At 37.5% G+C, this 12,919-nt stretch overlaps 2 protein-coding genes across 2 annotated transcripts; both read left to right on the forward strand.

Annotated features, from left to right (window-relative positions):
* Nucleotides 1-789: 789 nt before the first annotated feature.
* LOC125576876 lies at nt 790-2,395 on the forward strand. The gene is made up of 3 exons (XM_048737382.1): nt 790-867; nt 949-1,173; nt 1,268-2,395. Exons 1-3 carry the CDS (start codon nt 790-792, stop codon nt 2,393-2,395), a joined length of 1,431 nt encoding a protein of 476 aa, XP_048593339.1.
* A 5,810-nt stretch (nt 2,396-8,205) lies between these two features.
* On the forward strand, nt 8,206-11,669 carry LOC106371867 (cysteine proteinase RD21A-like). Its single transcript, XM_048737631.1, has 5 exons — nt 8,206-8,760; nt 10,209-10,444; nt 10,529-10,669; nt 10,790-11,239; nt 11,328-11,669. The coding sequence occupies exons 1-5, from the start codon at nt 8,244-8,246 to the stop codon at nt 11,412-11,414; spliced, it is 1,431 nt and encodes a 476-aa protein (XP_048593588.1). The 5' UTR covers nt 8,206-8,243; the 3' UTR covers nt 11,415-11,669.
* The last annotated feature ends 1,250 nt before the right edge of the window (nt 11,670-12,919 follow it).

A 12,919-nucleotide genomic window follows, 5' to 3' on the forward strand; every position in this document is an offset into this window, starting at 1 on the left:
TTAAGCTATACCTAAAAGAAAAGGTTAAGCTATTACCCTCGATTAAAATGTTTACGCTTATTATACAACTTTTCAAATGATCTCTACCAAGTCTGAAATAGTGGTAAACTTAAGTTCATATTTTTTGAATAGTAGTAGAAGAAATATAATATTTTCTTATTATTTTAATTTGATTTTGAGTTAATTATATATATCAAAGAAACTTTATATCAAATGTGAAATAAACAAAAGAAAAAGGAAAATAGTGACTAAAGTAACGTATTGGAGTGGCGACGAAGATGGCGATCTAGATCTACGATGATCTCACGGCGTTGGAATCCTGGGATTCGAGGTTTTTATGAGGGCTCGATCTCGCAATATGTGGTTAATCTTCGATGGCTTGGCTTGGGGAAGTGGTATTTGGGGAAATCTCAACGATTTGAAATTTCCTTGATTTGGATTTTGATTTCGATCCTCTTTAAGACGGAATCAAATCCTTATAGAGGTATCGTAGTTCTTTCTTTTGGTATTTTCACTCAGAGATCTGGGGTTAATAGAAAAGGGAATCGCGATGGATTTGATGTGGAATTGATTTGGGAAGTATGGGTTTTGCGATTGAGTTGGTTAAAGGAAATTGATTCCAATTATAATTATACAAGATTCTGCGATAATAGGAGAAATCGTGAGAATGGAATAATGAAGATTTTGGATCAGTATAAAAGGGATATGGGGATGAGTTTTATCATCTCATTCAAAACTTTCTCTCTTTCTCTTGAAAAAGATCAAAGTTTTACTTTTCTTCTTTTGGATATGACGCAGAGTCAGCTCTTGGGTAATGTGGGGGAGGTGAAGAACGCTGAAGGCACTCGCAAGAGGCTGAAGATCTCGGTGCCCCACTTTGACAATTCAGCGTTGATCAAAACCTTTTCGAAGACCTTGCTTGGTCGCTGTATGAATCCTGAGAAATAGGAGATGAAGGCGCTGATCTCGAATATGCCGAAGATCTGGAAATTGGAGGAGAAGGTGGTGGGTACAGACTTGGGTTTCGGGAAATTTCAGTTTGATTTCAAGAAAGAGGAGGATATGGAAGGGGTTCTTAAGCTCCAGCCGTTTCACTTTGACTACTGGATGCTCTCTCTGGCACGCTGGCAACCAAAAAAGTCCTTGCTATACCCGTTTGAGATCCCGTTCTGGGTACGTGTGATAGGCGTACCGGCGGAATTTAAAACAGAACCCACATCCGAGAGCATTGGCAATGCTATTGGAAGGATGGTAGCTGTGGATGTAGTTTCAAGTGGTGGTTGATGGGTTTAAGGAGCTCTGTTTTGAAACCACGGTGGATTTCACAGGCGGAGAATTCTATGACGGCGAGGAAGCTCCAGTGTCGTTGAGGTACGAGAAATTATTTGGCTATTGCCAAGTGTGTGGTAGTTTTTGTCACAAAGATGAAGTGTGCCCATTAGATGAGAAGAATAAGAAAATGAGTCCGAAGAGGAAACAGGAAGGCAGAGATGCAAACGGTTCATGGCATGAAGGTGGAAAGCATGAGGATAGGGCGAGGAGCTACAAGGGTGTTGTGATAAACGGGAATGCGCATAATAAGGAGAGAGATGGGCGTGATCACTATGGCAAAGGCAAGGGCAAAATGGTGGAGGAGCCAGAGTTTAAGTGGATAAATGTATCAGCGAAAGGAAACAAGAAGGCATATACCAGTCGAGGAAACTATAGGGGAGATGGTGATGCTTCTCGTAATAGACCTGCAAGGAGAGAGGATACACAAGGTGGAGTTCAGAATGACCAACCAAGAGAGAAAAAGGAGTACAAAGGGGCACGTGAGGAAGCTCGAGAGGAGGGAGAGATTCGGAATGCCGAGGAGCGGGTGGTCACAATGCCATCTCAAAAATTTCAAGAGGAACTGGCCAAAACTCAGGCTGATGGAACAGAAGCAATTTCTGATCCTATAGAGGCGGAACAAGGCTTAGTAACGGTACAAGGCATGGTGGAGGATCAAGGGGAGTTAGATGATGAAGACGTGATGGACATGGACGAGATTAAGGCGCACCTACTTGAGAACGGAATAGATATGGATGCTGAGGACTTTATGGAGAATTGTTCAGAGGGAGAGGCTGAGGAGGTGATCAAGGAAGGTAATGGCAAGGATGAAGAAAAAGTGGCGTTTGTGGAAGAGGAGCAAGGTCAGATTGGCGGTGATGCAGGGAAGAAACATGGGTTACGTAAGCGCCTGTTCAAGCCTGCGTTAAGCACGGTGGGGAGTTCTAAGATGAGGGTCTTCAATGCGCTGGCGTCACCAAGGAAAAGAGCTGTACCTAAGTCAGGAACAAGGCAAGGAGATACCAGTAAGCAAACAGAGATTAAGGGTCCTTTAAACCCGAAATCTGGCCAGCAGAAGTCTTGAGTTTATGGATAGAGTCCCTCTACAAGAGTGGTTGAGCAAACCGGGGTTGGTTTATGGTCTGTTTAAGGGTTTTGTTTGTTCGTCGGTTTTACTAAGCTTTAGAAGTATTTGGTTTTCATTTGAGTTAAAGAATAAGTTGTGTCTGCTCTTTGTTTTGTTTCATGGTTGTTGGTTAGTCTTTATCTGGAGAGAAATCAATGGATTAATAAAAATGCGCTGGGTCTTTGGTATTGCAGTTTCTTTGTTTTGTGTTGTATTCGGGTTTGGTATAGTGGTGACAGTTCTTTTCAGGAGTATGACTGTTATGTGGATATGTTTATGTACCGGAAGGTAGTGAGTGGTGGTCTATCTGGTTTCTTTGGTTTAGTGGTGTTAATTAGAAGATTTAGGGTACACTGGCTTGGCTCGTATTTGTGGCAGCAGAGGGGTTGGGGTATAGTAGTGACGCAAGGGGGGATCATGCTGTGGAGGTGGAATGGTTTCGGAGTAAGAAGTCATTCTGTGGTACTTAATGTAGACGATAAGGCTATTTTAGTTTATTGGTCGAACAAGTATTTGGGGACTACTCGATTTAGTACCTGGGTTTATAGGGTCTTGGGGCGTAACATTACACTTTTGTTTATCGTATGTTGTTGTTTTATTTTTAAAAAGGGGAGTGTAATTGGTTTAAAAAGGGTTCAGTCTGTTGGAGGAGATTCCTGGATATGTGGAAGAGTTAAATGTTTATCAGGTGATTGGTTAATTGGACAAGGCTTTGGGGGGTTTAATAACCTTACCGGGAGTATGTTACGATATATTCATATCAGTTTCGTTTTATATTGTGATAGAGAGGCTTCGTTGTTTAATGCTTTGAATGAGATTTGGATAGTGGCAAAGATGAAGGAACAAAGGGTTGGAGTGGTTATGGTTATTTTATGGACTGGCCACAAAGGGTTTCATTACATCCGCTGGTTTCTGGCTCTCCGGAGTAAATAAAAAAAATAATTTTTAATGAGAGTTTTAAGTTGGAATTGTCGAGGAATGGGAAGTAAATGGACTATAAGTTATTTGAGCGAAATACGGCATAAACCGGATTTTTTATTTCTGGCAGAAACTAAGCAAGAACAAGATTTTGTTCAAAAATTTCAAGCTCACTTTGGTTATGACAATTTGGTAACAGTTGATCCATTGGGGCGGAGTGGAGGCTTAGCACTTTTTTATAATAACGAATTTCAGGTGAAGGTATTATATTCTAGCAATCGAATGATTGATGTAGAAGCAGAGGCTCTTGGCAAAACGGTTTATCTTACTTTTGTATATGGAGATCCAGTTCAAAAAATGCGAGAGCAAGTGTGGGAACGGTTAACTAGGTATGGACTGGCACGATCTGAACCATGGTTTGTTATTGGGGATCTCAATGAGATTACAGGGAATCATGAAAAAGATGGAGGATCTATTAGGAGTGCAGATTCTTTTGTTCCTTTTAATAATATGATAAGAAATAGTGGTTTACTCGAATTTCCGGCCCGGGGGAACAAAATGTCATGGCAAGGGAGAAGAAGAAAGGGAAAAGGGGCTGTGACGGTTAGATGCCGTCTAGATCGTGCCTTAGCAAATGAAGAATGGCACACTTTATTCCGATGTTCTTATACAGAGTATCTTGGAATGGTGGCATCTGATCATCGGCCAGTGGTGGCATATTTGGAGGATAAAGTCACCAGGAGGAAAGGACAATTTCGGTTTGATAAGAGGTGGATTGGACAGACGGGCCTTATGGAATCAATTATATCAGGTTGGATAGATTATAATGAAGGAGGAAATGAAGGGAGTACACATAATGTAGTAGAAAAAATTAGTAACTGTCGTCACGAAATTGCTAAGTGGCGAAAAGATAATCCTCCTTATGGAAAGGAAAAAATTAATGAACTACAACAAGCCCTAGAGGAGGTGCAAACAGATAATTCTAGATCTCAGGAGGATATTTTGGAGGTCTCTAGGAAATTACAGGATGCATATAAGGATGAGGAAGAGTACTGGTACCAGAAAAGCCGGAATATGTGGTATGCATCTGGGGATCTTAATACAAAATTTTATCATGCTTTAACAAGGCAAAGACGGGTTTGTAATAGAATTGTTGGTTTACATGATGTGGATGGGAATTGGATTACGGAGGAAAATGGGGTGGAAAAAGTAGCAATAAGTTATTTTGAGGATCTATTTACTACCACTTCCCCATCGGATTTTGACAGCTTTCTTTCAGAGGTAACACCGACCATTACTCCTCCGATGAATCAACACTTGTTGAGATTAGCGACGGAGGAGGAGGTCAAAGAAGCTTTGTTTATGATGCATCCTGAAAAGGCGCCGGGGCCGGACGGCATGACAGCTCTTTTTTTTCCAACATGCCTGGCATATTATAAAAAATGATTTAGTGGAGATGGTGAATGATTTTTTGGTCTCGGGAGATATGGACACTCAGTTGAATGTTACTAACATATGTATGATTCCTAAAACAGAGAGACCTACGAGGATGACGGAATTGAGGCCAATTAGTCTATGTAACGTGGGTTACAAGATTATTTCGAAGGTTTTATGCCAGCGATTGAAAATCTATCTTCCATTGCTCATATCTGAAACTCAATCGGCTTTTGTGGCAGGAAGGCTGATTTCTGATAATATCCTTATCGCTCAGGAAATGTTTCATGGATTACGGACCAATAAAGGATGTCAAGGAAAGTATATGGCAATCAAAACGGACATGAGTAAAGCGTATGATAGAGTGGAATGGGACTTTATTAGGGCATTATTATTGAAATTAGGATTTGACCTTCATTGGGTCAAATTGATGATGGAATGCATATCGTCGGTTCAATACAGGGTACTCATAAATGGTCAACCACGAGGTCTTATTTTTCCTCATAGAGGCCTACGGCAAGGAGATCCGTTATCACCGTATTTATTTATTTTATGTACAGAGGCTCTGATTGCAAATATAAAAAAGGCAGAGAAGAGTCAACAATTGACAGGGATGAAGGTAGTGAGAGCTTGTCCGGCGATATCACATTTGCTTTTTGCGGATGATAGCCTCTTTTTTTGTAAAGCTCAAAAAGAGGAGTGTCAAACTATTCTTCGGATTTTAAAGGAATATGAGGCCGTATCAGGACAGTTAATCAATTTTGATAAGTCTTCAATTCAATTTGGACACAAGATTGAGGAATCTATCAGACAAGAATTAAGGGATTTTTTGGGTATTCAGAATATTGGAGGAATGGATCTTACCTTGGTTTGCCGGAAAATATGGGGGGTTCAAAGACCCAGGTTTTTAGTTTTGTGCAAGATCGGTTAAATAAGCGAGTTAATGGATGGATGTTTAGGTTTTTCACGAAAGGAGGGAAGGAAGTGATCATTAAATCAGTGATTACAGCATTACCAAATCACACGATGTCCTGCTATCGGTTACCAAAGGCTACTGTGAAGAAACTGACGAGTGCGGTTTCACAATTCTGGTGGAGTTCAGGGGGAAGTACTAGAGGCATGCATTGGAAATCATGGGACAAAGTATGTGCAGAGAAAGATGAAGGAGGTTTGGGTTTTAAGGACATCACTGATTTCAATACGGCGATGCTTGGTAAACAGTTATGGCGGCTGATTGAAAAGCCCAATACGTTATTTTCTCGAGTTTTCAAATGTCGGTATTACAGGAATGCTTCACCTTTGGAACCGATTCATTCATACTCCCCGTCTTACGGCTGGCGGAGTATTGTTTCTGCTAGATCTCTGGTAAGCAAAGGACTAATCAAAAGGGTGGGATCAGGATCTTCCATCTCGGTGTGGAATGATCCTTGGCTCCCAACCACTCGCCCGAAACCAGCTAATAAAAATCAACACAATTTATATCCGGATCTTAAAGTTGAGTCTCTCATTGACTTGGCTTCGCGTACTTGGAATTTGGAGGCAATTCAGGTTTTAGTGGATCCCCAAGATGCAAAACTAATAGAAAGCATTCCATTGAGCAGGACTCAACGGATAGATAAAGATGGATGACATTTTACAAAAAACGGGAAATATTCAGTCAAATCAGGGTATCAGATCGAGAGAATCTATCCAGATAGAGAAATACCACCATTACTGATTGGTCCCACGGTTGATGTTTTAAAGGCTTTCTGTTGGAAAATACGTTGCCCACCAAAGATTAAACATTTCTTATGGCAATTAGTGACAGGGTGTATAGCAGTGCGGAAGAATTTACAATCAAGGGGGATTCAGGGGGATATTTGCTGTGTAAGGTGTGGAGCTAATGAGGAATCGATAAATTATGTATTTTTTGAATGTCCTCCAGCTATTCAGGTTTGGGCGCTTTCGAAGATACCATCAAACCCAACATTTTTCCCAACCAAATCACTCTTCACAAATATGGATCATCTATTTTGGAGAGTCCTCCCGCAGATGGAGGACCACCAGTTTGCTTGGATACTTTGGTACATTTGGAAAGACAGGAATAATAAAGTTTTCAGTAATTTGGATATGGATCCCATGGATACGCTTAAACTGGCAGAAACAGAGTCGACATTATGGGCTGAAGCACAAGTCTTAAATGTTCAGGGAACGGCTCCACAAATAAATACGACATTACCATCAATTCCTGGAAGATGGTGTTTTACGGATGGTTCTTGGAAAGAAGGTTCTAACTTCTCAAGACAAGGTTGGCTCAGTACTTTGGTAGGGTTTGATGGATTGATGGGGGTAAGGAATGTTCGGGCTAGTCTATCGCCTCTTCATGCGGAGATGGAGGCGTTATTATGGGCAATCGAATGTATGAAGAATTTACGTCAATTTCAGGTTACGTTTGCAACGGATTGTTCTCAATTGGTGAAGATGGTTTCGGAACCAGAGGAGTGGCCAGCTTTTGCAAGTTATTTGAAAGACATCAAGACCCTGAAAGAGTTCTTCACCCGATCAGAGATTCTCTATGTACCACGGACGCAAAACTCAAAGGCGGATAGTCTAGCTCGCAGTGCTAGGAAACAACCGTCTTTTGTTGTTTACATGGATGCAGATCACCCGGTTTGGTTTACAGAGTCAATATGAGTCTGTATAGTTGATGACAAAAAAAAAAAAACTTTATATCAAATACATCATTTATCTACTAAAAATAAGTTTTCTATCCAATATTTATTTTTCTCTTTGTAGATTGGGTTCAACTTATTGGATATATATCACTTTTGATTATTTTGGCGGCAAAAAAAAAGAAAGATTATTTTGGCATTTTATCATACCGATGGAATCGAAGCAAAATGTAGATTGAACACCATACCTAGGCCGAGAAAAAAAAAACACCATACCTAAAACATGTTAAATAGATATCTCAATTTATTTATTTGTTAGTGATACTCACACTCTAGCCCAAGTAGAAAATTGGTTGAGCTATCTAGCCTCGAGTAAAATGTTTACTCTTATTCTACAACTTTTCAAAATTTCTCTACCAACTCTGAAATAAGTTTAAATTTTAATACAAAAATACGATTCTTTTTTTTCATTCTTTTCATTTTGAGTTAATTTTTTATATATCAAATAGACCATTTATCTTCCAAAAAGAAGTATCCTAATCCCGCATTTTTTTTCTCGCTGTAGATTAGGTTCAACTTGTTTGATATATATATCACTTTTGATATTTTGCTTTCAGTCAGATTAAATGAATTTTCCTATCTAGATTGAACATTATATCGAAAATTCAGCATTTTAGAAATTAAGAAGAGCAACCAACATCACACAAAAAAAATAGAATAGCATTTTATTTAAAAGAAAAAAACATTTATCACGCTATCTCATTTGGCTTTTATATATACACCCCACGACCATCTCTTGTCCAATGTCCATCGTATTTTCCTCTTCTCCAAAGAACAAAAGCAGTGAAGAAGAAATGAAGCTTGTTAATCATGCTGTGTTGATCCTTTTCCTAACGATGATCGCCGTCTCATCGGCAATGGATATGTCGATCATTTCCTACGATAAAAATCACCGCACCGTCTCCGCGGGCAGCCGGAGCGACGCCGAGGTTTCTAAACTCTACGAGGAGTGGCTAGTGAAACACGGGAAGGTTCAGAATTCTCTTACAGAGAAAGACCGACGGTTCGAGATCTTTAAAGACAATCTCCGTTTCATCGACGACCACAACGGGAAGAATCTTAGTTACAGATTGGGTCTTACGAAGTTCGCGGATCTCACTAACGACGAGTATAGATCCATGTACGTCGGCTCTAGGCTCAAGAGGAAATCCACGAGGACCAGCCTTCGCTACGAGTCGCGTGTAGGTGACGCGCTCCCGGAGAGCGTTGACTGGAGGAAGGAAGGTGCGGTGGCTGAGGTTAAAGATCAGGGAAGCTGCGGTAAGTTTTCTGAAATTCCTTTTACGTGAATAAAATAACTAGTATCAGTGGGAAAACATAAATCTTTTTTTACTGTATCGGAACTTGTTAGTTATCTGTCTTGTCTAGTTCGTTCAAAAACTATTGGAACTTGTAGAGAAAGACACGTTTGTCCCAATATTGAGTTAATTGGTGGGGTTATTTGTGAAATAACCAAGAAAATAAACAAAATTAGTTTTCTAGAAAGAGAGTAGAGAGAGATAGGAAGATAAAAGGGGAGAGAGAGTGTGTTTTTGGTTGTTTAGTTAATTTTGTTTTTTTTTTTCTTAGTCACTGGGTGCAATTTCCCTTAATTGGTGCAATTGTGTTTATTGTCATAAAATCAACATTGATATGTAGGTATATTTTCTGTTAGATGTTAATGGTTTATAGTACGCTAACTAGGTTAAGATCCGCGGGATGAACATTATATATATAAATTATTTTATATATTATATCTTTATAACATATTATGAAATAATAAATATATATAGAATAATTAAAAAATCATGATCTACTAATTATATATTTAAATTGGTGCGAACATATAAATAAATTTTATAAATCGAAAAAATATTTTTTCTATTTAATATGATATATAATTAAATTTAAATGATAGTAACATATATATGATATATTTTAATATCAATATTTATTAGATGATACGTTTTGCTTATATTTTTATCATTTGTATTTGTATCTGTTATAGCAAAAAGTCTAAATTAGTGATAACAAAATTTTCACTGTGGGATTAATGATTTAAGTAATTTATAATATTTAAAAAAATTAAGTTGTTAATATTTTTCAAATTTTTTATCAAAAAAATGTTCAATGTAAATTTCAAAATCAAGATATTATGTATTTTTATATGGCATATAGTTTAATTTAAAATGATACATATATTTATATATCTTTTATTTTTGATACTTATTAAATGAGACTTTCAACTTATATTATTTTTTAATTATTTGTATCATGTAATAACAAAAGTTTTAATCATAGATCACAAAATTTGAATGTGAAACTTTTAACAATTTTAGTACTTTATACTCGTTTTTAAAAATTCAAAATATAAGATATAAATAATTTTTTTAATTTTTATTATATGGTTACTATGATTGTTTAATTTATTTTAATAGCTTAAAATTAAACAAATATAATTATAATACACACTTATTTTGATCAAATCTTTATTATTCAAAATCATTAATTGTCATATATATACTTTAGCCACATTAGGCAATTCCGTAATCTTATTAGATGGACAACCTATTTCTCTAAGGATTCTAAGAATCATTCTAGTGATGACATGTGGTTACAAAAAATGTTGCAATGCTTCTCAAATAATATATAGGGGATGTTAATAATGATTTATTAATTAACTAATTTCTTTAAAAAAAAACTAATTTCATCATTTTTTAATAATGAAGGGAGTTGTTGGGCGTTTTCAGCCATCGGGGCAGTGGAGGGCATAAACAAAATCGTGACCGGAGACTTAATATCTTTGTCTGAGCAAGAATTGGTTGATTGTGACACTTCATACAATGAAGGTTGTAACGGAGGCCTCATGGACTATGCCTTTGAGTTCATTATCAACAACGGTGGAATTGATACAGAGGAAGACTATCCATACAAGAGTGTTGATGGACGTTGTGACCAGACCAGAGTTCGTGTTTTGACCAGGAATTATAATTCTTAACAACTTGTGGATGATTCCTATATCACCTTTGTGTGTTTTTTTTTGTTGCAGAAAAACGCTAAAGTTGTCACGATTGATTCATATGAGGATGTGCCTGCCAATAGCGAAGAATCCTTGAAGAAAGCACTTTCTAACCAACCAATTAGCGTCGCCATTGAGGGTGGTGGTCGTGCGTTCCAGCTCTATGATTCAGTACGTATTTTAACCATGTTTACATAGTTCTTAGGAGTTTTATCATTGCCGAGGTTGCTTGTTTGCTTTTACATCTCTGTAGTCTAATGCTTTTTTTATTGTGTTATTTTCCTTATGAAGGGTATATTCGATGGAATTTGCGGAACAGATCTGGACCACGGAGTTTTGGCTGTCGGGTACGGAACAGAGAGCGGCAAAGACTACTGGATTGTGAAAAACTCATGGGGGTCAAGCTGGGGAGAGAGCGGGTACATAAGGATGGAGCGTAACATTGCAGCTTCAGCCGGAAAATGTGGAATCGCTGTGGAGCCTTCATATCCAATCAAAAATGGCCAAAACCCACCAAACCCAGGACCTTCACCTCCATCTCCGATCAAGCCTCCAACCCAATGTGACAGTTACTACACATGTCCTGAGAGCAACACTTGTTGTTGTCTCTTTGAGTTTGGCAAGTACTGCCTTTCTTGGGGATGTTGCCCACTAGAAGCAGCCACTTGTTGTGATGACAACTATAGTTGCTGCCCTCACGACTACCCCGTTTGTGACCTTGATCAGGGAACTTGTTTAATGGTAAGTTCTGCTTCTTCCACTTTGCAAGAAAACAACAAATTAATGGTAATGCTTGAAACTAAGTCTTTTGGGAATGTGTAAATTGCAGAGCAAGAACAGTCCGTTTAGTGTCATGGCCTTAAAGCGCAAACCTGCAATGCCATTCTGGTCACATGGCAGGAAGAACATTGCGTAAAGAGAAGATGGAGACACTGCACATTTGCTTCTTCATAGAGGGCTCCTGACTCATAGGAGCAGAGAGATCTCTGAAGAGATTTGTCACATGCTTTTAATGTTGTTGTTTATGCCATAACTAGATACATAAAAAAGCAGCTGCTGGGTTTCGTGTATATATAAAGAACCATAAGCTGCATTTAAGCTCTACGTTGGGTTTCGTTGATGCAATGTTATGGAAGTATCCCTCTTATATTCTATGAAATGAAGTTCCACATTTCCTTTTGCTTTTTGAGTTTTCTCCTTCAGTTTACTTCTAACATACTTAGATTGAGACCACATACGAGAACCTATTTGCACATGATCATCCTTTTTGAGACACATTTAAGATTTTCGTAACATTTTTAGCATTGCTTGACGACTGATTACTTTTTTAGTATCAAGGAGAGAAGGGATGCAAGAAAATTCTATCAAAAAGCCAAAGTGTTCTATGTTAACTGACCCGGGGTTGTCAGCTCTGGTCTCTACCGACTTGCATTCCGTCCTGGTATTAGTATCCTACAAAATTTTCTAGTGTTCGACAAATGTAGTTTCCACCCATACTGGCAAATCTAGAATGTTGATTTGAGAAACTCATGTTGTTCACTTTAATTGACTTTTTTCAACTAAACAAATACCAATTGTTTCAGGGTGGTCACTTTCCGGTGAAACAAAATTTTTTTAAAGTTATTCCATCTTTACTCTGTTCGAAAGCTTAAGGTTTTATAAGATTAATTATATTACCTTAAACCACACTTTTTCTGTTATTGATTGATAGGTTGGGACTGGTTTTAAAAGGTTTATCATATCAGACTTCGGGTTAAGGACATGAAAAAGAAAGAAATCCATTTTACTATGAGAAAATTCCTTAAATAAACGGACTAATTTCTATTTGTTAATAAAATACAAAAATGATATTGGATTCCCATTTAATACACAGACTAATTTTTGTTGCCTATTAAATACACAAATATTTGAAATTCGTAGATTTTACACATCGATTTAAACGATGTATAACAACGTTAACTAAGCATGTGGTTAAACCGTGAAAGGGAATTCCTTAAAATACACGAACTAATTTTCATTTGCTCATAAAATACATGAACTATTTTGGATTCCTATTTAATACACAAATTGATCTTCATATCCCATTAAATACACAATCTTTTAAAATTTACAGATTTACACATCGATTTAGACGACATCATTTATGTTTCGGAGAAGTAAAAATGTTAGCTTTCACTTAAAAATCCTTCAAGATAGATTATATTGTTAGTTTTCTTCTCTGTTATGCTTTAATAGTATAAATTAACCTTGATTGACTCATTATCACTGCAATCAAAGTGAAGAGTAAGAATAAGAAACACATAACACTAAACTAATTGTAAAATCAGAAACTCTTTTGGAAATTACCGCATTTTTTATTTCACGACATGGAAATCGACTTTAATTCAAAGTGATATAAAGGAAAATCAAAACGAAGAAGAA

Source organism: Brassica napus, chromosome A8 (genome assembly GCF_020379485.1).
Source record: "Brassica napus cultivar Da-Ae chromosome A8, Da-Ae, whole genome shotgun sequence".
In the NCBI taxonomy this organism is placed as follows: Eukaryota; Viridiplantae; Streptophyta; class Magnoliopsida; order Brassicales; family Brassicaceae; genus Brassica; species Brassica napus.